The 19,874-nt window shown below is 52.8% G+C and overlaps 1 protein-coding gene across 1 annotated transcript; it reads right to left on the minus strand.

Annotated features, from left to right (window-relative positions):
• Positions 1-4,547: 4,547 nt before the first annotated feature.
• HPCAL4 (hippocalcin like 4) lies at positions 4,548-16,010 on the minus strand. The gene is made up of 4 exons (XM_036352569.1): positions 15,682-16,010; positions 9,888-10,057; positions 9,517-9,732; positions 4,548-8,622 (listed from the first exon to the last, which is right to left on the minus strand). Exons 2-4 carry the CDS (start codon positions 10,047-10,049, stop codon positions 8,425-8,427), a joined length of 576 nt encoding a protein of 191 aa, XP_036208462.1. The 5' UTR covers positions 10,050-10,057; positions 15,682-16,010; the 3' UTR covers positions 4,548-8,424.
• Between the last annotated feature and the right edge of the window lie 3,864 nt (positions 16,011-19,874).

The following is a 19,874-nucleotide window of genomic DNA, read 5'->3' on the forward strand; positions in this document are numbered from 1 at the left end:
GGACCCGGGGGGCCCCTGAGCGGCGTCCCCTTCCCTCGAACCCTAGTCCATTCCTCGGAGGGGGGGGCGGGGGGGTGGGTAGTGGATGCACAGCTCCGTCCACCAGCGGGAGCCGCTTCCGGCCCCGCAGCTCTTCCCCACCCGCGCAGAAGGGCCCTTGTCCGCGTCGGAACCAGGCTCTCTGCGTGCGGGGGGCGGGGGGTGGGGGGCCAGATCTGAGAGACTCCCAGGGATTCTCCCTCCAGACCCGAGTTCTTGCTGGTCCCTCAAGAGCCAGCAGGGGGCGCGCACTCCCAGGCCCCACCTACCAAGCTTGGGTTGAGTAGTAAGGGCTATGAAGTGGCTGGATGGAGGGTGGGTGGAAGAGAGCGCTGGAATCAAAGACGCCTGAACCACCACCCTGGAGTCTCATGGCGAGCCTAGAGTGCGCACAGGTGGGTGGAAACAGCAGGAAAAAATACTGGCTTGGCCTGCAGGGTGTCTGCCTAGGACAGGGTACAGAATGGAGGGACCTGGACAGACTCTGCCTTCCTGGGAGGAACTAATCAAACCTTGTGTGGGCGGAAAGGGGAAATAATGACAATACAACGTTTTAGGATTGGGGAAGTATGTTTTCACTTGCCCTTCTCAAGGCTTGGTGGATTGTTTCCATAGATGAGCCCAAACTCTCTCCCATCCTGCCTGCCCTTTGGCAATGTGACTGACATTTCTCCCATCCAGCGGTGGGGTTGAATCTGAGTGGACTAATATTATTCGGTAGAAGGGAAGTTATACAGTTCCCAAGCTTAAGCCTTCAGAGGCCTTGCAGATTCCATTTTTGCCCTCTTGGGAGCCAGCTTAGGTAAAGAAGTCTGGATGTCCTGCCGGAAGGTCCACAGGCTGAGGCCGAGCGGCCCTGGAGGATAAGTAGCCAGTGGAGAACAGTAGTTTCCCCCGAGACTGTCAGCATCAGTTGCCAGACATATGAGTGGGCCGTCTAAGCTGTTTCAGCTCCAGCTCAGCTCCAGCGAGATGCTGCTGGATGAGTGACCCAGCCACGAAGCAGGAAAACCTCCCAGCTGAGCCTAGCCAACCCACAGAGTCATAAAAAAAATAAAGTGTTGTTGTGTTAAGCACTAAGTTATGGGGTGGCTTGTTACACAACAATAAATAATGAAACTCTAGGAAGGGGTCAATTATTCTCAGGTGCCTCATGAAGGAGGAGGAGGAGGAGGAGGAGGAGGAGAAAGAAATCACTTAGAAGATCATATAGGTCAGTGACGGCGAACCTATGACATGCGTGTCAGAGGTGACACAGAAACTCATCTTTTTGGTTGATTTTTCCTTGTTAAATGACATTTAAATATACAAAATAAATATCAAAAATATGTCTTTGTTTTACTATGGTTGCAAATATCAAAAAATTTCTATATGTGACACGGCACCAGAGTTAAGTTAGGGTTTTTCAAAATGCTGACACGCCGAGTTCAGAAGGTTCGCCATCACTGAATAGGTGGTTACTTGGGTGGGAGTGAGCACCTGACCCAAAGGTGAGCCATCCCCATGCTGTCCAGTGAACTTTGAAAAGTTGATCTGGGCCAGATTCCTCTTTTTCAAGAATTTGGAATTGGGGAACAGGGACTGGAAAGTCAACCGCAAGGGTGGAAGCTGAGGATGCCGTGAAATGCAGTTGGCTTCCAAGAGACCTGGATGAGCCTTAGTGAGCTGTGAGCAGAATGAGCCGATCAGCAGGTAAAGATGGAAGATGATGTGCAGAAGGGAGTCGAGACCCTACGAAAGAGGAACCATGCTGCCCTGAGAGGGAGCTACCTCTGATCCTGACAGTTTCTCAAGCCCCAGTTGAGGCTCTGGCTAACGTGCCCATCTCTAAATTTCCATGATATTCTCCACATCACTTCAACTAATGCCTCCCTGAAAAGTTGGTGGCTATTGTTTTGTTTGTTTGTTTTTTAAATATGTTTTTATTGGTTTTTAGAGAGAGGGGAAGGGAGAGGGATGGAGAGATAGAGACATTCTGTTGCTTCCTGCATGCCCCCTACTGGGGATCAAGCCCGCAATCCAGGCATGTGCCCTGACCAGGAATCGAACAGGTGACATCTTGGTTCCTGGGTGGATGCTCAACTGCTGAGCTGCACCAGCTGGGCGCTGTTTTTATTTTATTTTTTTACTAGCAACCTTTCCCACCTTCTTCTTCTAGTAACTGGCCCTGCCTCCCTGCCTCCCTGGTCATAGGAATAGGCATGTGGCCCAAGTCTGACCAACTGTCGAGCCCTATTTTCTTGGACACAGTGATTGAACCAAGGATGAGCATGTGGCCCAGCTGGGTCACTCTGCCATACTCTTATATTTGGATGCTTGGAGATTGGGCTCTTTCTTCTCTGGGGCAATGTGATCTGGGAACCCTCCTTTCTCTGAGGCAGGTGAAAGATCAGGGGGGATGCCCCCCTGGGGAAGACAATGAGGTCACAGAGAGGAAAAGGCAGAAGCAGGTAGGGAGAGAAGGTGCAACGTTGAGCCTCTGGATCCAGCAGAGCCTGAACTTCCCAATTACATGAGCCACTAAGCCTCTCTTTTTGCTTGTGCTTGTTTGATTTTGTTTATTTGCAAACCAAAGCCTCAACTAGCCCTGGCTCCTTTACACATTTGCCCAGCTCAGCTGACAGGGAATCGCATGATGAACTGTGTACACTCAAGGAGCCAACAGTTTGAAGTTTGGGAGGGCTCCACAGAGGAGATCATTGAGACGGGAGAGGGACAATGGCTTGTGTACAGGCACAGAAGCCTAAGAGATCCCTTAGGGAAATGGGGGGCAATTAGGGGTGTCTCAAATGCAGGGTGCAGGAAGGGGAGGGGGAGGAAGAACAGGCTTTTGAAGTCAGCAGGCGAAAGATCCTGCAAGGCCTTGGGGGAGGTTGATACTGAGGGCGGGGCGGGGGGGAGACTTCTGAAGAGTTGACATGGTCAGATTTATGCTTTAGGCAGTAATGGCGAACCTATGACACGCGTGTCAGAGGTGACACAGAAACTCATATTTTTGGTTGATTTTTCCTTGTTAAATGGCATTTAAATATATAAAATAAATATCAAAAATATAAGTCTTTGTTTTACTATGGTTGCAAAGATCAAAAAATTTCTATATGTGACACAGCACCAGAGTTAAGTTAGGGTTTTTCAAAATGCTGACACGCCGAGCTCAAAAGGTTCGCCATCACTGCTTTAGGGGGACTGCTCTGGGGCAGGTAGATGGTGCAGAGAGCAAGCCTGAGAGCAGATGGACTCACCTGGGCTAGAGATGATGAGGGCTTGGGGGAAGTTTTAAGGAGATGGTAATCCAGGGCCTATGCACTCCAAGACAGGAAGGAGGCAGGACTCCCCATCCCCCCAGTGTGGCTTCAGCCAGGAATGGCAGCCCCCAGCTCTCAGACTTCTGAGTCACCTCCTTAGGTTCATGGTTGCCCTGAGGCCAGGTCAGCCTCCTTCCTCCGTCCTAATTGCTTCCTGCCAAGGCAGCTGGCCCCCTCCACGCGTCCTTGAGAAAGCCCTTGTGAGAGCAATTGAGCGTTTCAGAAGGAAGCAGGCACCAGCAGCTGCCACTGTCCCCAACCCCAGGCAGGGGGCAGTGCCTCTCTGACTACTGAGGGGTCTTCTGAGAGGAACATTCCACCACCAGCTCCCATCCCCAATCCTTTCCATATTTGGTCAGTGTAGGGGGTCTCGGGGCTTTGGGCGGGGCTCCTGTGAATGGTATAACAAACAAATTATGCTCTACTCAACCTCTGACCACACTCCACTTGTCAAGCTGTGCATATGGCATGACAAGGCTGTGTTTGTTGAGAAGAAGGGGTGTATTTTCCTAATTAGCCCGAAGGTGCCACCATGGTCTGGCTGCATACTTACAGGGACGCTTCCACTCAGAGGGGATCCCTTTCCCTAATTAGTACATAGTGCACCGCATGGGCCATTGTAACCCTGGAGAAGCCGAGCCCCACTCTCTGCTGCCACTAGCTTCCTTCTGGGGGAACTGCTCTGCCTGAAGACCCCGCATATCAGCACCTGGTCTGGCCATAGATGATTGGACCAAGGGGTCCCACCCAAAGCTGAGCTGAACCAATCAGATTATTTTGCTTTGGAACTGGAGCTAAGAGACACGAGGGGCATTGTCATCGCTGGTGAGTCTTGATACAGAGTTAGGATGCAGCCACTTGGTGCAGGGGAACCCAGGAAGTCTGGAGAGAAACCCAGGAAAAGATGCAAATATTGCCAAGGGGATAAGAGCCTGTGAGGCCCAGAGAAAAGAGAGAGGCCCATTCTTAGTTCTAGTTCCTGAAGGCCCAGTCGTTCTTGATTTTCCACCTTTAGGGTCCCTTGTAATCTGCTCACTCCTTTCTTTGAACTGTCAAGTGGGTCTCTGTTTCATGTAACCAGAGTCCTTGCTAGAATAAGGACCTCTGTCCTAAGGCGTTGCTGAGGTGCTCCCACGGTGTGAGCCCCCCACCTTGCCCCTCACTCCAGCCCTCTCCCAGCTTAGAGAAGAGCAGGAACCCTCGGCACAGTCACACCTTTTATTCACTGTCAGTGAGAACGCACACACACACCACAGCACAGGGTGGAACAGTGAGGACAGTCACTGTGGGCACAGCCAGGAGCAGCACATCCACAGGGGACAGGGCCAGAGTGGTGAATGAGTTGGGAGCACCCCTGTGCCACCCATCCCCCCTCCTGCCCCAGGCCTCAACACTCCCAGAGCCTCCGCCAAGTAGGAAGGGCCAGATACCCTGAGAGGCCTGGTCCTGCCCCCACACTCTGGCAAAGGGAAAAGAAAACCCTGAAAATCTCAGAGAGAAAAATCCCATGTTTTTCTGAGACTTTTCAATTGCAGGATTTGAATTTTTTTCAAAACTGATGAATAAAATATGTAGAAAATATATTCTTGCCCCCACAGTGCTCTCTAAAGCCAGCACAAAGCCTCACCCAGGGTGGGTCTTCAGGAAATATTTGCTGCTTTAGTAAATTTTTGTGTAAAAATTTACAGTGTCAGCTTACTACCTTGCCAAAAACCCCAGGTATTCTCCCCTCCTCTCTCTCTCTCTCTCTCTCTCTCTCTCTCTCTCTCTCCTCTCTCTTTCTCTCTCTCTCTCTCTCTCTCTCTCTCCCTCTCTCTCTCAAAATCCATTTCTCCTCTAGGGACTCTGCCATTGTCAGGAAAAGATAAAGTGCCTTTGCTTATGCGCTTCCTTTTCCTTAATGTTTGATTTAAGGTCGGTTATGCAATCCTGACGATAGCTCAAAGGACTGCAGCGGCCATCTGAAGTAGCCCTTGTTGATGATTTTTAGAGATAAGAAGGAGCTCATCAGTTGGACTAAAGATTGAATGAGGACAGAATACAGTTAGAAGAGAGATTTGGAATCGTGCGATTCAGAGTTGCTGCAAGAAGATACAGAACTTCAAAGGAGAGTCTGGATATATCAACGTCTTAACTGTCTGTATATTTTTGAGTCTATGTGAGTCGTACTTCCATCTCTGCTAACCTTGTGCTCTGTGACAAGTCCCTCTCAGCTGGGGCAGAGATGGGAGGACTGCCTCTCTTCTCACTGCAGGGCCAGTGCTCTACCACCGGAGCTCCCAGGCAGTGTCCTTGGGACATCAGGAGTATGTGGGAGCCAGGCCTGGCCTGTCTATGGCTCCTCCCATTAGCAATGCCGGTCCCTGGCCTGGCATTATGTATTCGGCACTGCTGGGTCTTTGGCCTCACCAGCAAATATCAGCCAGGGATGTGTGTCCAAAAGCTTGGAGTGATCAAACACGCCCTCACAGGTAGGACTTGCCTACCAGCTGGGAAAACACAGAAGCAGTTCTCTTAGGGAGGAAGTTAATGGTAGAGACAGTGCAAGACGCTTCCGGGGTTCCGAGTCAGAGGCCTCCTAGGACAGCACTGATTTGTAGGCAGGGCTTCCCAGAACAGAAAACAAAATGCTCGAAAATGTGGGGACTTCACCCCAGCTCCTATTTCTTTTTGGAAGACCACAGCTTTAGGAACTTCTTAGCAGGAAGCTTGTAAAAGACCAAACTAACTTAGCTTGTCCCCCAGCCAACCTCTGTGCAACTCAGAGTCAAATAAATGAGTAGGGGAGAGACTCTGAAGGGAAGAACCTGCTTAGAGTCTTGGGTTCAAGTCTTGGCACTGTGCCACCTCCTGACTCTGTGCCTTTGCACATGAGACTCCCCTTCTCTGTGCCTCGGCCTCCAAGTCCGGAGAAAGGAAATGGGAAATGAAATCCCCATTTCCCTAGGCTGTGAGCGTAGAATAAGATGGGGTGGATGGCAAGCCTTTGAAAGCCATGAAGTTCTGTGTGATTGGGAGTTGAGTTAGATTCAACGTTTGGGGGATGGGAACCCCACTTTGTAAAAAGCCTTCCATTGGAAGTGTCAGCTGAGCCAGGCTATTGAGTATCTGGGGTGCCGACTGACAGCACAAGATACACCTCATGGCCAGCTCCTGAGAGCAATGGAACATCCTTTGAGGCGTTACTGGATAAAAGCCTACTGGTTACTGCCTGAGGATGTGAGTTCCCTAGCCTTGGTAACAGGCAGGTCATAGGCAGGATAGAAAGAGGTGGCAATCCAATGGCCTCGCTACCTCCAAGAGCAGCAAGAAGGAAGGCCCAGTAGAGTTTTGGACCAAAGGTCCACATCCCCAAGATGAGAGGACATCCTGCAGAGAGAGAGGACAGGTGAACACTCAGAAGTAAAAGACAAGCTCCATTGCTTCCCTGCAGGTACAATCCGCAGCCCCAACTCAGCAACCATTCCCTGTTCCCACCCTGGGCTGACAGCACCTGTGCACTAGACTGTTTTCACCAGCAGTTCAAGAGGAAGTCAACTGTCACTGCACATGAAAGCTAACTTCTGATCACAAGTATAAGAGAAAGTAAAGGGAAAGACTTAAAGAAGCAAGATGAACTGTCTAGCAGTCAAAGCATGCAGCTGTATAGCTCATGGATCCAAAATCGGAAAGCAGACATTGGGAAGCAAAGCCAGTGCACTTGGATGACGATTACCTGCCCGATTTAGGATTTGGAGTTAGAAAAAGCTTTTCAAATGGAGCGTGCCCAGCACATTTTTAGGCATTTGGTCCATAAATGCAGCCTGGCACCTAAACACTGGCCAGATGGGCTCTTCTTCTAGCTCCTTCTACTTCTGTAACAGTGAAAGAACAAGCCCATCCTTGGAACTAGATCAAATCCAGAAAGGAACTACCAAGATGTGGGAAATACACAGTCGCACTCTCAGCGAACCTTGTTTTTGTGTTTCTGAAGACAGCACCTAACCAGACTAACAGAGTTGCTCACGGAATTGAAAAGGATCAGTAAAAAGGAAACAGTAGAAGCTGCTGATGGCAACAGCTCAGGATTTAGCTTGATAAGAAAAAGTGTTTTCTGGTGAGTTTGGTGGTGTTTCCCTCTTTTTTTTCTCTCAGCTCTTTTTCCCCATGAAAATTAGCATTTCTGTATTCATTTTATTATTTTATAAGAAATCAAGTAATATAGAGTATGTTTTAATACCCTAAACTAATAAAATTACTTTAGCTCCTTTTAAGGGTACTAAAAAAAATTAGGTATTGCATAAATTTCAATTTTTCTTAAAACTTCCACTTACATGGTTCTTAGACTTCCAAACACTTCATTTATCCTCCTGCAGCTCTGCATAGAACGGAGTGGAAAGATTTAATAGTTCCTCTCAAACTAACCAGCCTTACCCACCCTGTGCTCAGCTGTGTTCAACGTCTCTGACCACTGGAAGCCTGCCTCCCTGTGTGAGCTTCCGGAGGGCACAGAATGTGTCCTGTAGACTACCATATCCTTAGCACCTAGAGGTGCCTGACACTGAACAGGGGCTCAATGACTGTTAGCTGAAGAAAGGACTGAATGAACGCTTCAAAGACAGGAGCCAAAAGAGCCAGGGAGAGTTGAGGGAACAGGGCAGAGACCACCTGTAAGGGACCTGGGTCCTTAATAAAGGACAGACCCAATTTGGCCCTTTAACTGGGGTGTGTGGAACCACATCTTATACAATATAACCCCAGGAAGAACGGACTTTCGAAGCAGAACCCCAGCCTCCCTCCTTAACCCTGCCTATAGGGGCAAAAGCTAACTCCCCTTTGCCCAGTGGATGTTAGTTCTGGGCCAAGACTGGGGGTGGGTCTAGACCACAGGATACCTGAGGATCTCTCTTTTCCAGGGTGAAGTGTTCCCTCAAAGATCTTGATTGAGGGGAGCAAGGGCTTGGGCAGAGGGGTGGGTGGGCCAGAGAATGAGGCTGGAGTACCCCTCCCCCTAGGGAAGGGCCAGCCAGAGAGGTCATGGGGTTGGGAGGTGGCCACGCTCCTCCTGGCCAGGGCCCAGCCCCTCACCAGCCTTTGCTCTCTACTTCTGCATGTCACACTGCAGCAGCAGCACAATGGATGGGTCACTCTTGGCTGCCTCTTTGAACTCCTCCAGAGTAATCTGGTCATCCTTATCCTGGTCCATCTTCTTGAAGATCTTGTCCACACGCTGCTGGGGCGTGAGCCCATCCTGGTTCATGCGCATCATGATCACGGTGCCCACCATCTTGTAGATAGCCTGGTGGGGCACAGGGGGCAGGAGGATTGGGGGTGAGTGAAGGGGGTTTGGGAGTGGGCAGGGAGAACACTGGGAAATGGGGAGGATGCTGGAAGGTGAAGTGATGTATGGTTGTTAAGACTGGATATTTAATGAGCATCTCACACTAACATGTCTAAAACCCAACTCTTCACTTTCCACCTGCTCCTCCCCAGGCATTCATTTCCTGTCTCAGGAAATAGCAAATTCATTCTTCGAGTTGTTCAAAAACCTTGACACTATTCTTGACTCTCCTTCTCTCATACCCACGTCCAATCCTTCAGGGAATCTCGTCCCCTCTAATTTTGCAATCAATCCCAATAAATCCCATATCCAACCACTTCTACTGACCCTCCATGGCTGTCACTTCCATCAGATCCTGACTGGGCTGCTGTGAAGTCTCCTAACTACAGTCTCCTTGCTTCCCATGAAAGCAGGAACTCTGAACAGCGCCTGGCACAGGACAGGCATTCAACACGCATTTGTTGAGAGAACAAGGAGCTAAAAGAACTTAGGCTCTGGGGTCAGACTCCCTGGATTTGAATCATGAACCACCATTAGCTACGTTTCCTCATCTGTAAAATGGGGTTTCTGACAGTACCTGCCCTCCAGGGTTGTTGGGTAAAGGACTTAGCACAAGGCCTGTCCAACACCACGCTCCCAACCCATGCTAGGTGGCCTAGGAAGCGGGGTCGGGGGTGGGGGGTAGGGGGGGGAGGTGGGTGCAGCGAGGACGCTCCAGAGGCCCGAGGAGCTGGCTGGAGAGGGCGGTGCAGAGAAGGGCCTGGCGGCGAAGACAGGGGGCGCGCCACCCCCGCACCCCCCCCTCCCCCCCCCCCCCCCCCCCCCCCCCGCCTCTCCGTCCGCCCAGCGCACCTCGATGATCTCCAGCATCTCCAAGCGCGTGATGCGCCCGTCGCCGTCCAGGTCGTACATCTCAAAGGCCCAGTTGAGTTTCTGCTCGAAGCTGCCGCGGGAAGTGACAGAAAGGGCGCAGATGAACTCCCGAAAGTCGATGGTGCCGTCGCCGTTCTTGTCGAAGGTGCGGAAAGCGTGCTGAGCAAACTTGGAGGCGTCGCCGTAGGGGAAGAACTGAGGAGGGGACGCAGGGAGTTGGGGCGCCGCGATGGCCTGGCCTCTCTCCGGCCCGCCCCCGGGGTACCTGGCCCCGCCCCACCCCGCCCCTTCGGCTCCCCCCCCCCACCCCCGTGCCCGGCCCCGCCCCCACGCGCACCCGGCCCGCCCACCTTGATGTAGAGCTGCTGGAACTCCTCCAGGTTGAGGATGCCGCTGGGGCAGTCCTTCAGGAAGCCCTTGTACCACTGCTTCAGCTCCTGCTCGCTGAACTCGGTGTTCTGAACCAGGTCCTCCAGCACCTCCGGGGCCAGCTTGCTGTTGGTCTTCCCCATGGCGGGGCCTGGGGGACAGGCGCAAGCAGCGGTCCTCCAAGTTCCCGTAAAACAGGGTTCCCTTTCTCTAGAACAGCTCCCTCCCATAACAAACCCACATTCCCACAGCCAGGATCCCTCTCTCCACAGCTGGTTGGGTATCCCTCCTCTCACCGCCACGCTCAACAAGCCCCATCTTCCTACAGTTGGGCTCGCTCCTTCACCACATCCCTTCCCATAGGAGCTCCTACCGCCCCTCTCCACCCCTCTCCCAAAAAACTGGGTGCAGGTTTCCAGGATTTCTAGCCTTTCAGGTCTCCACTCCCCTCCTTTTCACTGACAGGGGCTGCATGCCACAATCTTCATCCTCTCTTCCCATTTACACCTTCCATAGCTCCCCACACCCATAGAATAAAGTCTTAATTCCCTCCTTGCTATTCAGAGCTTTCACACTCAGCCCTACCTGCCTCTGCAGGCTCCTCTCCTAGCAGGGACCTGAGGCAGGTTCCTCCTGTGTCCCCTGGTACCACCTCCCAACTTCTTCAAGGCCTTCCAGGCCATCCCAGCGGGAAGCTTCTCTCCCTCTTTCTTCTGTACAAATAGGAGTCCTAGCTAGTAGCACTGATGACCCTGATTAGATTTTGCTTTCCGTTAGTTCATTCATTCCCTGAGCATTTATTGAGGCTGACTGTGTGCTAAGGCCTGTGCTAGTCATGGGGATAAAGTAGACACAAGCCCACTTTCAGGAACTCATAATTAGGTCAAAGAGGTAGGTAGGCAGCTGATTATAAAGGGCCTTCAATCCATGTCAAGAAGTTCAGCCTTTACCTGGAGGGGTTTTAAAGCAAGAGCTAGGAAGATAGCATTCCTTCCACAGCGCTTACAGAATGCTCACAATATGTCAGGTCCTGACCTAGGTGCTGGGAACTCAGGGAGAAGGAATGTGTTTTAGAATTTTTCCTTTGGTTACAGTGTGCAAGACGACCTGGGTGGGGGAAGGTATGGAGAGCAGAGAGGGGCCTGCTGCATAGTTCAGATGAGAGATGATGACTCAAGGGTAAGGGATGTGAAGAGATGGGGATGGACTGAGAACTGTCAGGAGTGGGCACTGGCCGGACTTGGTAACTGAGTGGATGTGAGAGGGACGGAGGAGTTTAGGCGGATGCTCAGATTTGGGTTTGAGTGGATGGAGATGGTGTTGCTGAGAAGCAAGTTTGGGGCAGATGAAGAGTCAGTGCTCAGCTGGAACGTGAGCCCCTCAGGTAGCCTGTGCCAGAAGAAGTGTTTGCAGAGCAACCCTCTCCAGGAAGCATGGTCACAGTGATGCCCCACTGGGCCCTGGATGAACACTCCTGTCTGAACTCCGTGGGAGGAATGTCCCTCCAGAGCTTGAGTTTCCCAGGACATGGCCTGGGAGGTGACTTGGACCTGCTTGGAGTCTGGAAGGGCCCCAGAATCCAATTGCAGGGTAGCCTGCCATGAAGATACTCTAGAAAAAGAAGCCCTCAGGCCAGAAAAAGGAATGCCCCTTTTACGGCCCACCCCAGGCCAGTGTGGCTTCTAATCTTTACTGCTGAGAGCACCATAAACAGAGGTTAGTCTGTTCCATGTCCCCTCCTTTGCTGCCTGACTTCCAGTTAGTTACCAGATATCTCTGAGCCTCAGATTCCTCCCGCGGGCCATGAGGAAGATCAAGAAGCAATGGGAGTAGCTACATCCTCCCCTACCTACCACCCTCAGAGGATGAGAAGTCCTGTATTCCCTCAGGAGAAGCCATGGGGGGGAGGGGTGTAGGCCACCTTCAGAAACCTGGAATTGTGAGGTTCAAAACAGTTGCACTGGGGCAAGAGTCAAGGACACTTCTGGAACACCATGGGCAGAAGGAAGTAGGCTCCTAACCCAGCTGCCTCCTCCTCAAGTCCAAAGTACATTGAAGACTCAGGGTATAGTCAAGGAAGCTAGAGAACACAGAGGTGGACGAATCTGATGGGGGAGGCAGAGCCTCTTCCGCTGTCTCCTGTGGAATGTGTCTGAGTGTCTGCATCAGGTGCAGGGTGTGGGTGGGAGCGTGTCAATGTATGAGATTGCAAGTCTGTCAGAGAGCACTGTCTCTGTGTGTCATAGTGTCTGTGTATCTCCCACCTTCTGCCCCTGTTCTCCTCCCTCCCACAATTCTGTGTCTCCTGGGGCCATACCTGTTCTTGGCCCCCATTTGGTCCCAGGCCCGCCAAGAACTATGTCTTCACCTCCTTTCTCCTTATTCCCTCTATTGCTTTTAGATTGGTAGGCCAAAACTGGCAGTGCCCTTTAAGATCATCCCCTTATGTTAGTGAAAACCCAAAGAGAGGAGAAAACAAGCCTGAGTTACACAGCAGGTCAGTGGAAGAGCTCAGATGAGCACCTACGCTGAATCCATGCTAACTGCCTGAACCACTCCCTCCAAATCATGGCTACTCTTCGCCAATGCAAACCTTCTCCACTCCTACCTGCCTTTTGGGGAAAACCATAGCTCTGATCTGCCTCTTAGCCTCAGTGGGACCATCTTACTGAGCTCCAGGTCACAGTAGCTGACACCCTTTGGAGTAGCCCACTAGCACCTCTAACCCAGTACATCTACAACCAGACTCATCTTCAACCTGTGGCTGTCCTCTCTCCATCACTCCTTCCTTCCCTTGTCCCAGGCGGGGGGCATGCCATCTTAGTTCCCTTTAGGTTTCCTTCTCTTTTTCCCTAGGTCCAACTTGCCACCAAGTCCTATTGTTCCTTCTTTAAAAAAACAACAACTGTTTTTATTGATTTCAGACAGGAAGGGAGAAGGAGAAAGAGACAGAAACATCAGTGATGAGAGAGAATCACTGATTGGCTGCCTCCTACACAGCCCCCACTGGGGATCGAGACTGCAACCTGGACATGTGCCCTGACTGGGAATCGAACCAGGACCTCCTGGTTCATAGTTTGACACTCAACCACTGAGCTACACTGTTTGGGCTATTGTTCCTTCTTTTGAAGTGCTCCTGTAAACTTCACTATGTCCTTTCTCTCTCCTCAGTCAGGGCCAGGGGCACAGCCAAGGGGGCTGAAAGCCAGCTGGGCCACTGCTTGGCAAGCCATGCCTGTGGGCTCAACAGCCTCAGAGGAAGTGCTGTTCTTCTGATTCCTTTCCTCCAAGGAATGTCTTTTCTGGTTTTGCCCAGAAGTGCGATATAGGCTAGAGGGGGTCATGCCCACGTGTCCCCTCAAACTCCAGAATCCTCTAGAACCTGGTGCCAAGGTGCCCACCTGTCTAGCCTCACCTCTAACTTTTTCCCTCAAAACTATATACTCCTTTCAAACCTGGTTTCTTACAACCAGAACCTACCTCACCTATGGCTTAGCTGTTTTCTTCTCCCCTAATATCCTTCTCTCCTGGACTCACGCAGCTATAAGCAGTCTGTAGGCCTGGCTGCAGCCCACTTCCTTATGATCGGCCTCTCCCCACCCGGACAGTGGACAATCAGGAGCATGAGGGCATGAGTAGACCCTGTGAGGCTGGGGAGTTGAGCCCCACGAGTATGTAGACCTCAGAGCTCTCTGACCCTCACCTGGTGCTCTAGAACTCTAGGATGGAGCCTGATTTAGGAGAGGCCCTTGCATTAAACCCTTGCCTGAGCCTTTTTGCTCAATGGCAAAGAGCTTATCCCCTCCCAGTCCACTTTGGAGAACCTCTGAGAGTGAGAGAAACGCTTTTCCCTTTGCTCCCAAGTTTGCCCCCTTGTAGCTGCCCCACACGGAGTTCTCGCTCTGTCCCTCTGTGGCTGCACCTCACCACCCTGCGGGCCCAGGGGTGGTGCTTGGAACCCAGCGATGTTCCGTGAGTGCTCCTTGGTGGATTACATGAGACGGGCAGAACCCACTTCTTCCTCCGAAGAAGGGCCTCAGGCTGTTTTATCTGTGTTCTGCCCTTGCACCAACTTCAGAGGCGATGGAAGCCAGACCTGACGATAGAAAGGGTTCACCCAAGGTAAAGTAGAGCCCATCAGCAGCAAGGCGGAGGCCAGAATGCACTGGGGCTCGTTCTGTTGGCGCTGTAACCCTGCTGAGTGCGCAGGCCCCTTTGCCTACCTCTTGCGGGCTGCCCTCCAGCTGCGAAGGAGCTGGCGCAGGGCCATACACCAAGCTGCTGCTCTCTGTGCCCAGAGGCTTCTTCCAGAGGGCAGAGCTCAGGGCTGTGGGCTTCAGATGGGAAGGTGGCAGTAGGGTGGGCGGGACTGAGGGATGCAATAATCCCACACCCTCGCCCAGCTTCAGAGAAACTGGTGCTGAGACGGTTGCCATGGTGACAACAGCTCCCTGGTCAGGAGATTTTTCTCTCTTTCCTCTCCTTCATTTGCTCTTCTCCAAGCAGCAGCCATAGAAGCTGCAGCTTCTCTCTCTCCTTGTTAATGAGAGGCAGGGGATGATAAACAAAGGACAGGCCCTGCTGACCACCTCTACCTTGGAGCTGTCCATGCATGTAGGCTGGTGGTCTAGGAGGGACTCCTAACAGCAGAAAGGGGGCCTGGGCCTGGTGAGGGGGTCGCCTTGACCTAGGCCTTGGTAAGAAGCAATGTCCCTTCACTGAGGACTAACCCTTCCCCCCAGGCCTCCTCTCTAAAACACCTCCATAGTTTAGGGATAGAGGGAAAGGGTCCTGTTTTCTCCTAATCAGCCATCGAACCAGAGTGTGTCACTGTTGGGTGGCCATTCAAGATCATCTCATTCAGTCCACCCTCGGTCCTGACCCCTTCCCCATTTCACAACGGATCGGAGAGGGAAGTGACTTGGCCAAAGTCAGACAGCACTGAGGCAGAGACAAGATCTGAACCAGCTCTTCTGCCCTCCAGGCTCAGGTCACCTTAGGGAAAGGAGCCACAAGGTCCCGCATGGAGCTTTGGCACAGTCCGGGCAGGGCAGCAGGAAGATAGGCATTCAGAGGGAGTGACTGGTGCAAGGAGGCCGGAGAGGGTACAGATTAGAAAGATATTTGACAGGAAGAATGAGAGGACTTGGTGCTTTGCTGTAAGGGGTGAGGGGAGTGGAGGAGGCTGGGACCTTGGTTGCAGTGACAGACAGGTAGGTAGGGGTGGTCTGCTGGGGATTGGAGTCCCTGGTTCATCCTCCAACCAGGATGAAAAGACCACACATGGGGCCTCCGCCTAGCACTGAACCTTGGTGAGGAGGCACTGTTGAAAGTGTTGTGAAGAGAAAGGGGGAGGGAGGTTGGGGTTTTTTGGGGGGAGGGGGGCTGAGCGGCTGGTGGGGCTGGGTGATAGGGGTCGAGGTTATCTATGGAGGTGGGAGGTTGCCATGGGACTGGGTGGACTACCTGTCTCCAAAGGAGAGATGTTGACTGGTGCCTCCTCTGGTACCAGCAACACTGCACACCCAGGTGTGTGTGTGTTGGGGGCCAGAGCAGCGGTTGTTTTCACCTGAACTGGGGATAAGGAAGCAGCTCTGCCTCCTTTCCTGGGACCCATGGGGCCTGGACGTGGGTGGGGGTCCCCCCTACAGATGCTGCCGCTTGTGGCAGAACCTGCGGCCAGGGAAATGAATCAGAGGGGGCAGCAAGCGAGATTGGGAATGGAGAGCGGAGGGGGAGGGGACAAGGGCCTCCGCCCAGCCCCGCCCGCGTTACCTGAGGCCGCTCGCCGTTCGCCGGATGGCTCCGAGCCTCAGCTGGACTCGGGGATCGAGACTGGCTCGTGGGTGGGCGGCCAGGTTCCCCAAGATGCGCGCTGCAGCCGCCTCCCAGCTCTGGTATCACTTGTGTCTCTCGGAGGCGACAGGATTTGCATAAGCCCCACCTCACCCGGGGCAGATCTGGCGTGATTGGCTCCGCTGGGGCGGAGTGGCAGGCGCGGCTTCAGGTGGGGACCGGGTGGCCAGTGAGGCCCTGCGGCAGGAGCGCACCCCGCCTGCCCGCGCTGACCTTCCTGGGAGTCGCGAGGAAGGGGTTGGGCTGTACCCCTCTGCACCGCGCCCGGAGGCTCAGACCCCGGGCCGCAATCTGGGGTGAAAAGTGTGGACGATGGGAGGGGGTTCGCAAAAACAACCTCACGGTTGCTATGGAAACGGGAGAGCCGCCGCCGAGTTTCTAAACCTTCCCTTCCTGGGCCCCAGCGGGGGTGGGATGGAAGAGGGAATGAGTCACGCTATGTGACCCCCTCCGTATCCCCCCGGATTTGGAGGAAGGTGCCAAGGGGCTGGGTGGGGAGGGGAAGCGATAGATGGTGGTCAGCAGCTCACGCCTTGGCATCACCCCTGCAACACACCTCTCCCCTCACGCGGTGGCACAGAAAGAGGGCGGGTGGGCGCGGGGAACACAGGACAAAGGGCCAAGTACCCAACCTCTCCGTGACCGCTGGGCGTGGACTCCCCAAAGCCCCTAATTCCAAGCCCTGCCCAGACGGCCTTCCTTGTTCTTGCGGACCCCTCCCCCACCAAGGACCGCTCGGGAATCTTCCCCAAAGGACCCCTCTTTCTATCCCACAGACCCCCCTCCATGCCCCACCCTCCCGTCTTCCCGTCCCTTAGTCGGAGCCGGTCCCCAGCCGCCGCCAGTCTCCAGCCTCGGATGTTGACACAAGCCCAAGGCGGTTTATACTGAGCGGGTCTGGAAGGTTTCAAGGCCCCAGGAACACCTCTTCCCAGCACTCGGGGGTCTCCCCTAAGCCTGGCCGGGCCGCCCGAACTGCACTGGCGGCTGAGCACTCCCGATCCAAGGCTGTGGGAAAGGACCCTTTTTTCCTAAATTGGGGGGCGAATGGGGACCAGATAGCCTCCAGCTGGGCCACGTGCGGGAAGGGATTTCTAGGCATCTGACACAGGTGGGGCGAGGCGTCTGGGGATTGGTCCAATGGGAGCGGGGATGCTCTAGAGCCGCAGGGAGTGGGGGGTGGGCAGGACGCTGCAAGGTGGGGGGTGGGGGTGGGGTTTGAAGAGCTGCAGGCCAAGAGTGGAGGGAAAGCTTCTCTAGCTGGTCCCAGAATCATCCAGTCCAGGCTCACTGGGGAGCAACCAGTGGTGATCTCTCTCTCTCTCTCTCTCTCTCTCTCTCTCTCTCTCTCTCTCTCTCTCTCTCTCTCTCCCCATTCCTCCTTGAACACATTTTGCTGTACCATTCTCCTGGCTGCAGGCTGTCTTCTCTCTGAGTCCCTGGAAGCAATAGAGCACTAGCTGGGGCTCCCGTTAGCAGGCACGTCCCTGGCCGTTTGGCGTTTGGTGGGTGACTTACCAAGGATAGGTGTTTGCAAACCCTGCCTCTGTCACTTCCTGAGCACCTCTCTGCTCTGGGCTCTGGGGACCCTATAGGTGGCCAGAACTCACCCCTGCTCACAGACAACCATGCCCCAAGGCCTAAGGAAGTGGGGAGAGGCGGCAGGGGATGCTGAAAGTGGTATCTGAAACTCCTCGGGTCCCCTCGTTGCCAATGACCCGCCGCACATGACCATGGGCAAGATACTTCTCTCTCTCTCTGGGCCTCCCAGTCTGTAAAATGTGGAAGCTGGTCCAGGAGTCCCTGAGGAGCTGGGAAGGAACTAGCAAGATGGAGAAAGGCTGTCGCCCTAAACAGAATTATGTGGGCATGAATCTGATTGCTCCACTACACTTGTGAGCTCCTTAACAATAGCTAACATAATCGAGAATGTCCTTTGTGTCTGGAGTTATCCTAACACTTTATACATATTAGTTAATTTTTTCCTCTTAAGAACTCTGTGAAGCAGGTACTATTATTACTCCCATTTGACAGATGAGGACATTGAGGCTCAGAGGAGTTAAGTGACTAGCCCAGGTTCACATAGCTAGTACAGCTCAGAGCTGGGATGTTTTAAAAAATATATTTTTATTGATTTCAAAGAGGAAGGGAGAAGGAGAGAGATAGAAACATCAATGATGATAGAGAATCATTGATTGGCTGCCTCCTGCATGCCCTCTACTGGGGACCTAGCCAGCAACTTGGGCATGTGCCCTTGACCAGAATCAAACCCAGGACCTTTCAGTCCGCTGGCTGACACTCTCTCCACTGAGCCAAACCAGCTAGGGCAGAGCTGGGATTTGAGCCCAAGTAGTCTGGCTCCAGAGCTTATGATCCTAGCCAGTACATATACTGCCTTCACGTCCTTATGGGGAGGGACCTTGGATTGGAATACCCTTTCTGATTCTCCAAGGCTTTAGAAAGGCACAGTCCAGGCTCCTGGGAGCAGCTTCTCTGTCTCGGGCCAACAAGGCATGGGATCCCCACAGTAGCAGTGGAGCCGGTAGCAGTGAACACAGGGAAACGTGCTCCTGAACTGAAGGCCAGTGTGTGGCTTCTCCTGTCAATCCCATCCTGGCCTTGGAATCTCGCATGGGATCCAGGAGTCCCAGGTAAGCAGGGGAAGGAAGGGGCAGTTGGTGAAGCAGGATATATTGGTCCTGCTCTGACTCTTTAAACCAGGCAGGACCACCCTTGCAGCCTCACCCATGAATCACCTCGGGGCCTGTGTCTGTATCTGAACTGCCAGTTATAACTCGTCTTCACCTGCTCTTAATACCTGAGCCCTGATCTTGATCCTGCCTCTGCTCTTTAGGTTTCATGTTGACTACAATAACGGCTGACACTGACTGAGTTACTTCACTATGTCCCAGACTCTCTACCAAGTCCTTCATCTGCATCGGCTCAATCCCAGAGATGGCCACTGCCAGGGGCCATATTAAATATATCTAACAACCATCTTCAGGCATGGCATTACCTGATGCCTGGCCTTAGGTAAAGGACTTAGTATGTCTCTGTTTTGCCAAGAGGTACACTTTGGTTATTGGATCAAGGGGAACAGATAGGAGAAAAGCTAGGGAGGTAGAGGGTCCATGGGCTACTAATAACTAGTTACTAGTCCATTGGGAAGTATTTTGATGTTTTAGCAACCAGTTCAGCTATACATGTGCATGGGGCCTGATTTGCAGCCCTGGTATCATTACCTTATTTCACAGCAGTGGCTGGAGGCTCAGAAGAGGTTAGACCAGCCGTGGGCAAACTATGGCCTGCGGGCCGGATAAATGAATAAAACTATTGAAAAAAAAAGACCGTACCCTTTTATGTAATGATGTTTACTTTGAATTTATATTAGTTCACACAAACACTCCATCCATGCTTTTGTTCCGGCCCTCCGGTCCAGTTTAAGAACCCATTGTGGCCCTCGAGTCAAAAAGTTTGCCCACCCCTGGGTTAGACAGCTTGCGCATTGGAACAGAGCCAGATAGCAACAGAGTTGGGATGCCAACCTGGGTCTGACTCTTAACCACTGACTGACCTGTGACCCTGAGCAGGGCAGTGTCCTAGAACAGAGCTGGGGTTTGCACGTTCCTGCAGCTAGAGGCTGAGCCAGAGGAAAGAGGTGTGCGTTCTGGAGCTCTGTTGTGACATAGTTGTTCTCAGACTTGGAGTCTTGGCAACAACTGCTTCACACTGTGGAAGGAGCAGGCCCTACAGAGTAAGGGCAGAGTAGGCTGCAGGAGAGAAGGGACAGTGCGGCCCTAAAAAGGTTCAAGCAGGGAATTGAGCCCAGTAGGGTTTTCTATGAGGGCAGAGGTCTGCGGCCAGAGGCTACTTCAATTTGCTCCAACCAAGTGCAAGCATTCCTCCTCTTGTTGGTCCCAAAATGTGTCTTTATGATGGATAATGCCTTCCTGACCCCCTCCCTGGGTTTCCTCAGCCAAGGCTAGTGCAGTCTAGTGACAGCCGGAATTCCTCTGGGTCCTAGATATTTCACAGTCTTCTTTGAGTCTGTGAGAGAGTGAGATCACCAGCTTTGGGCTCCTACCCTTTTTCCTATTGACTAAGCAGGATTT

This window comes from Myotis myotis, unplaced genomic scaffold (genome assembly GCF_014108235.1).
Source record: "Myotis myotis isolate mMyoMyo1 unplaced genomic scaffold, mMyoMyo1.p scaffold_m19_p_2, whole genome shotgun sequence".
Lineage (NCBI taxonomy): Eukaryota > Metazoa > Chordata > Mammalia > Chiroptera > Vespertilionidae > Myotis > Myotis myotis.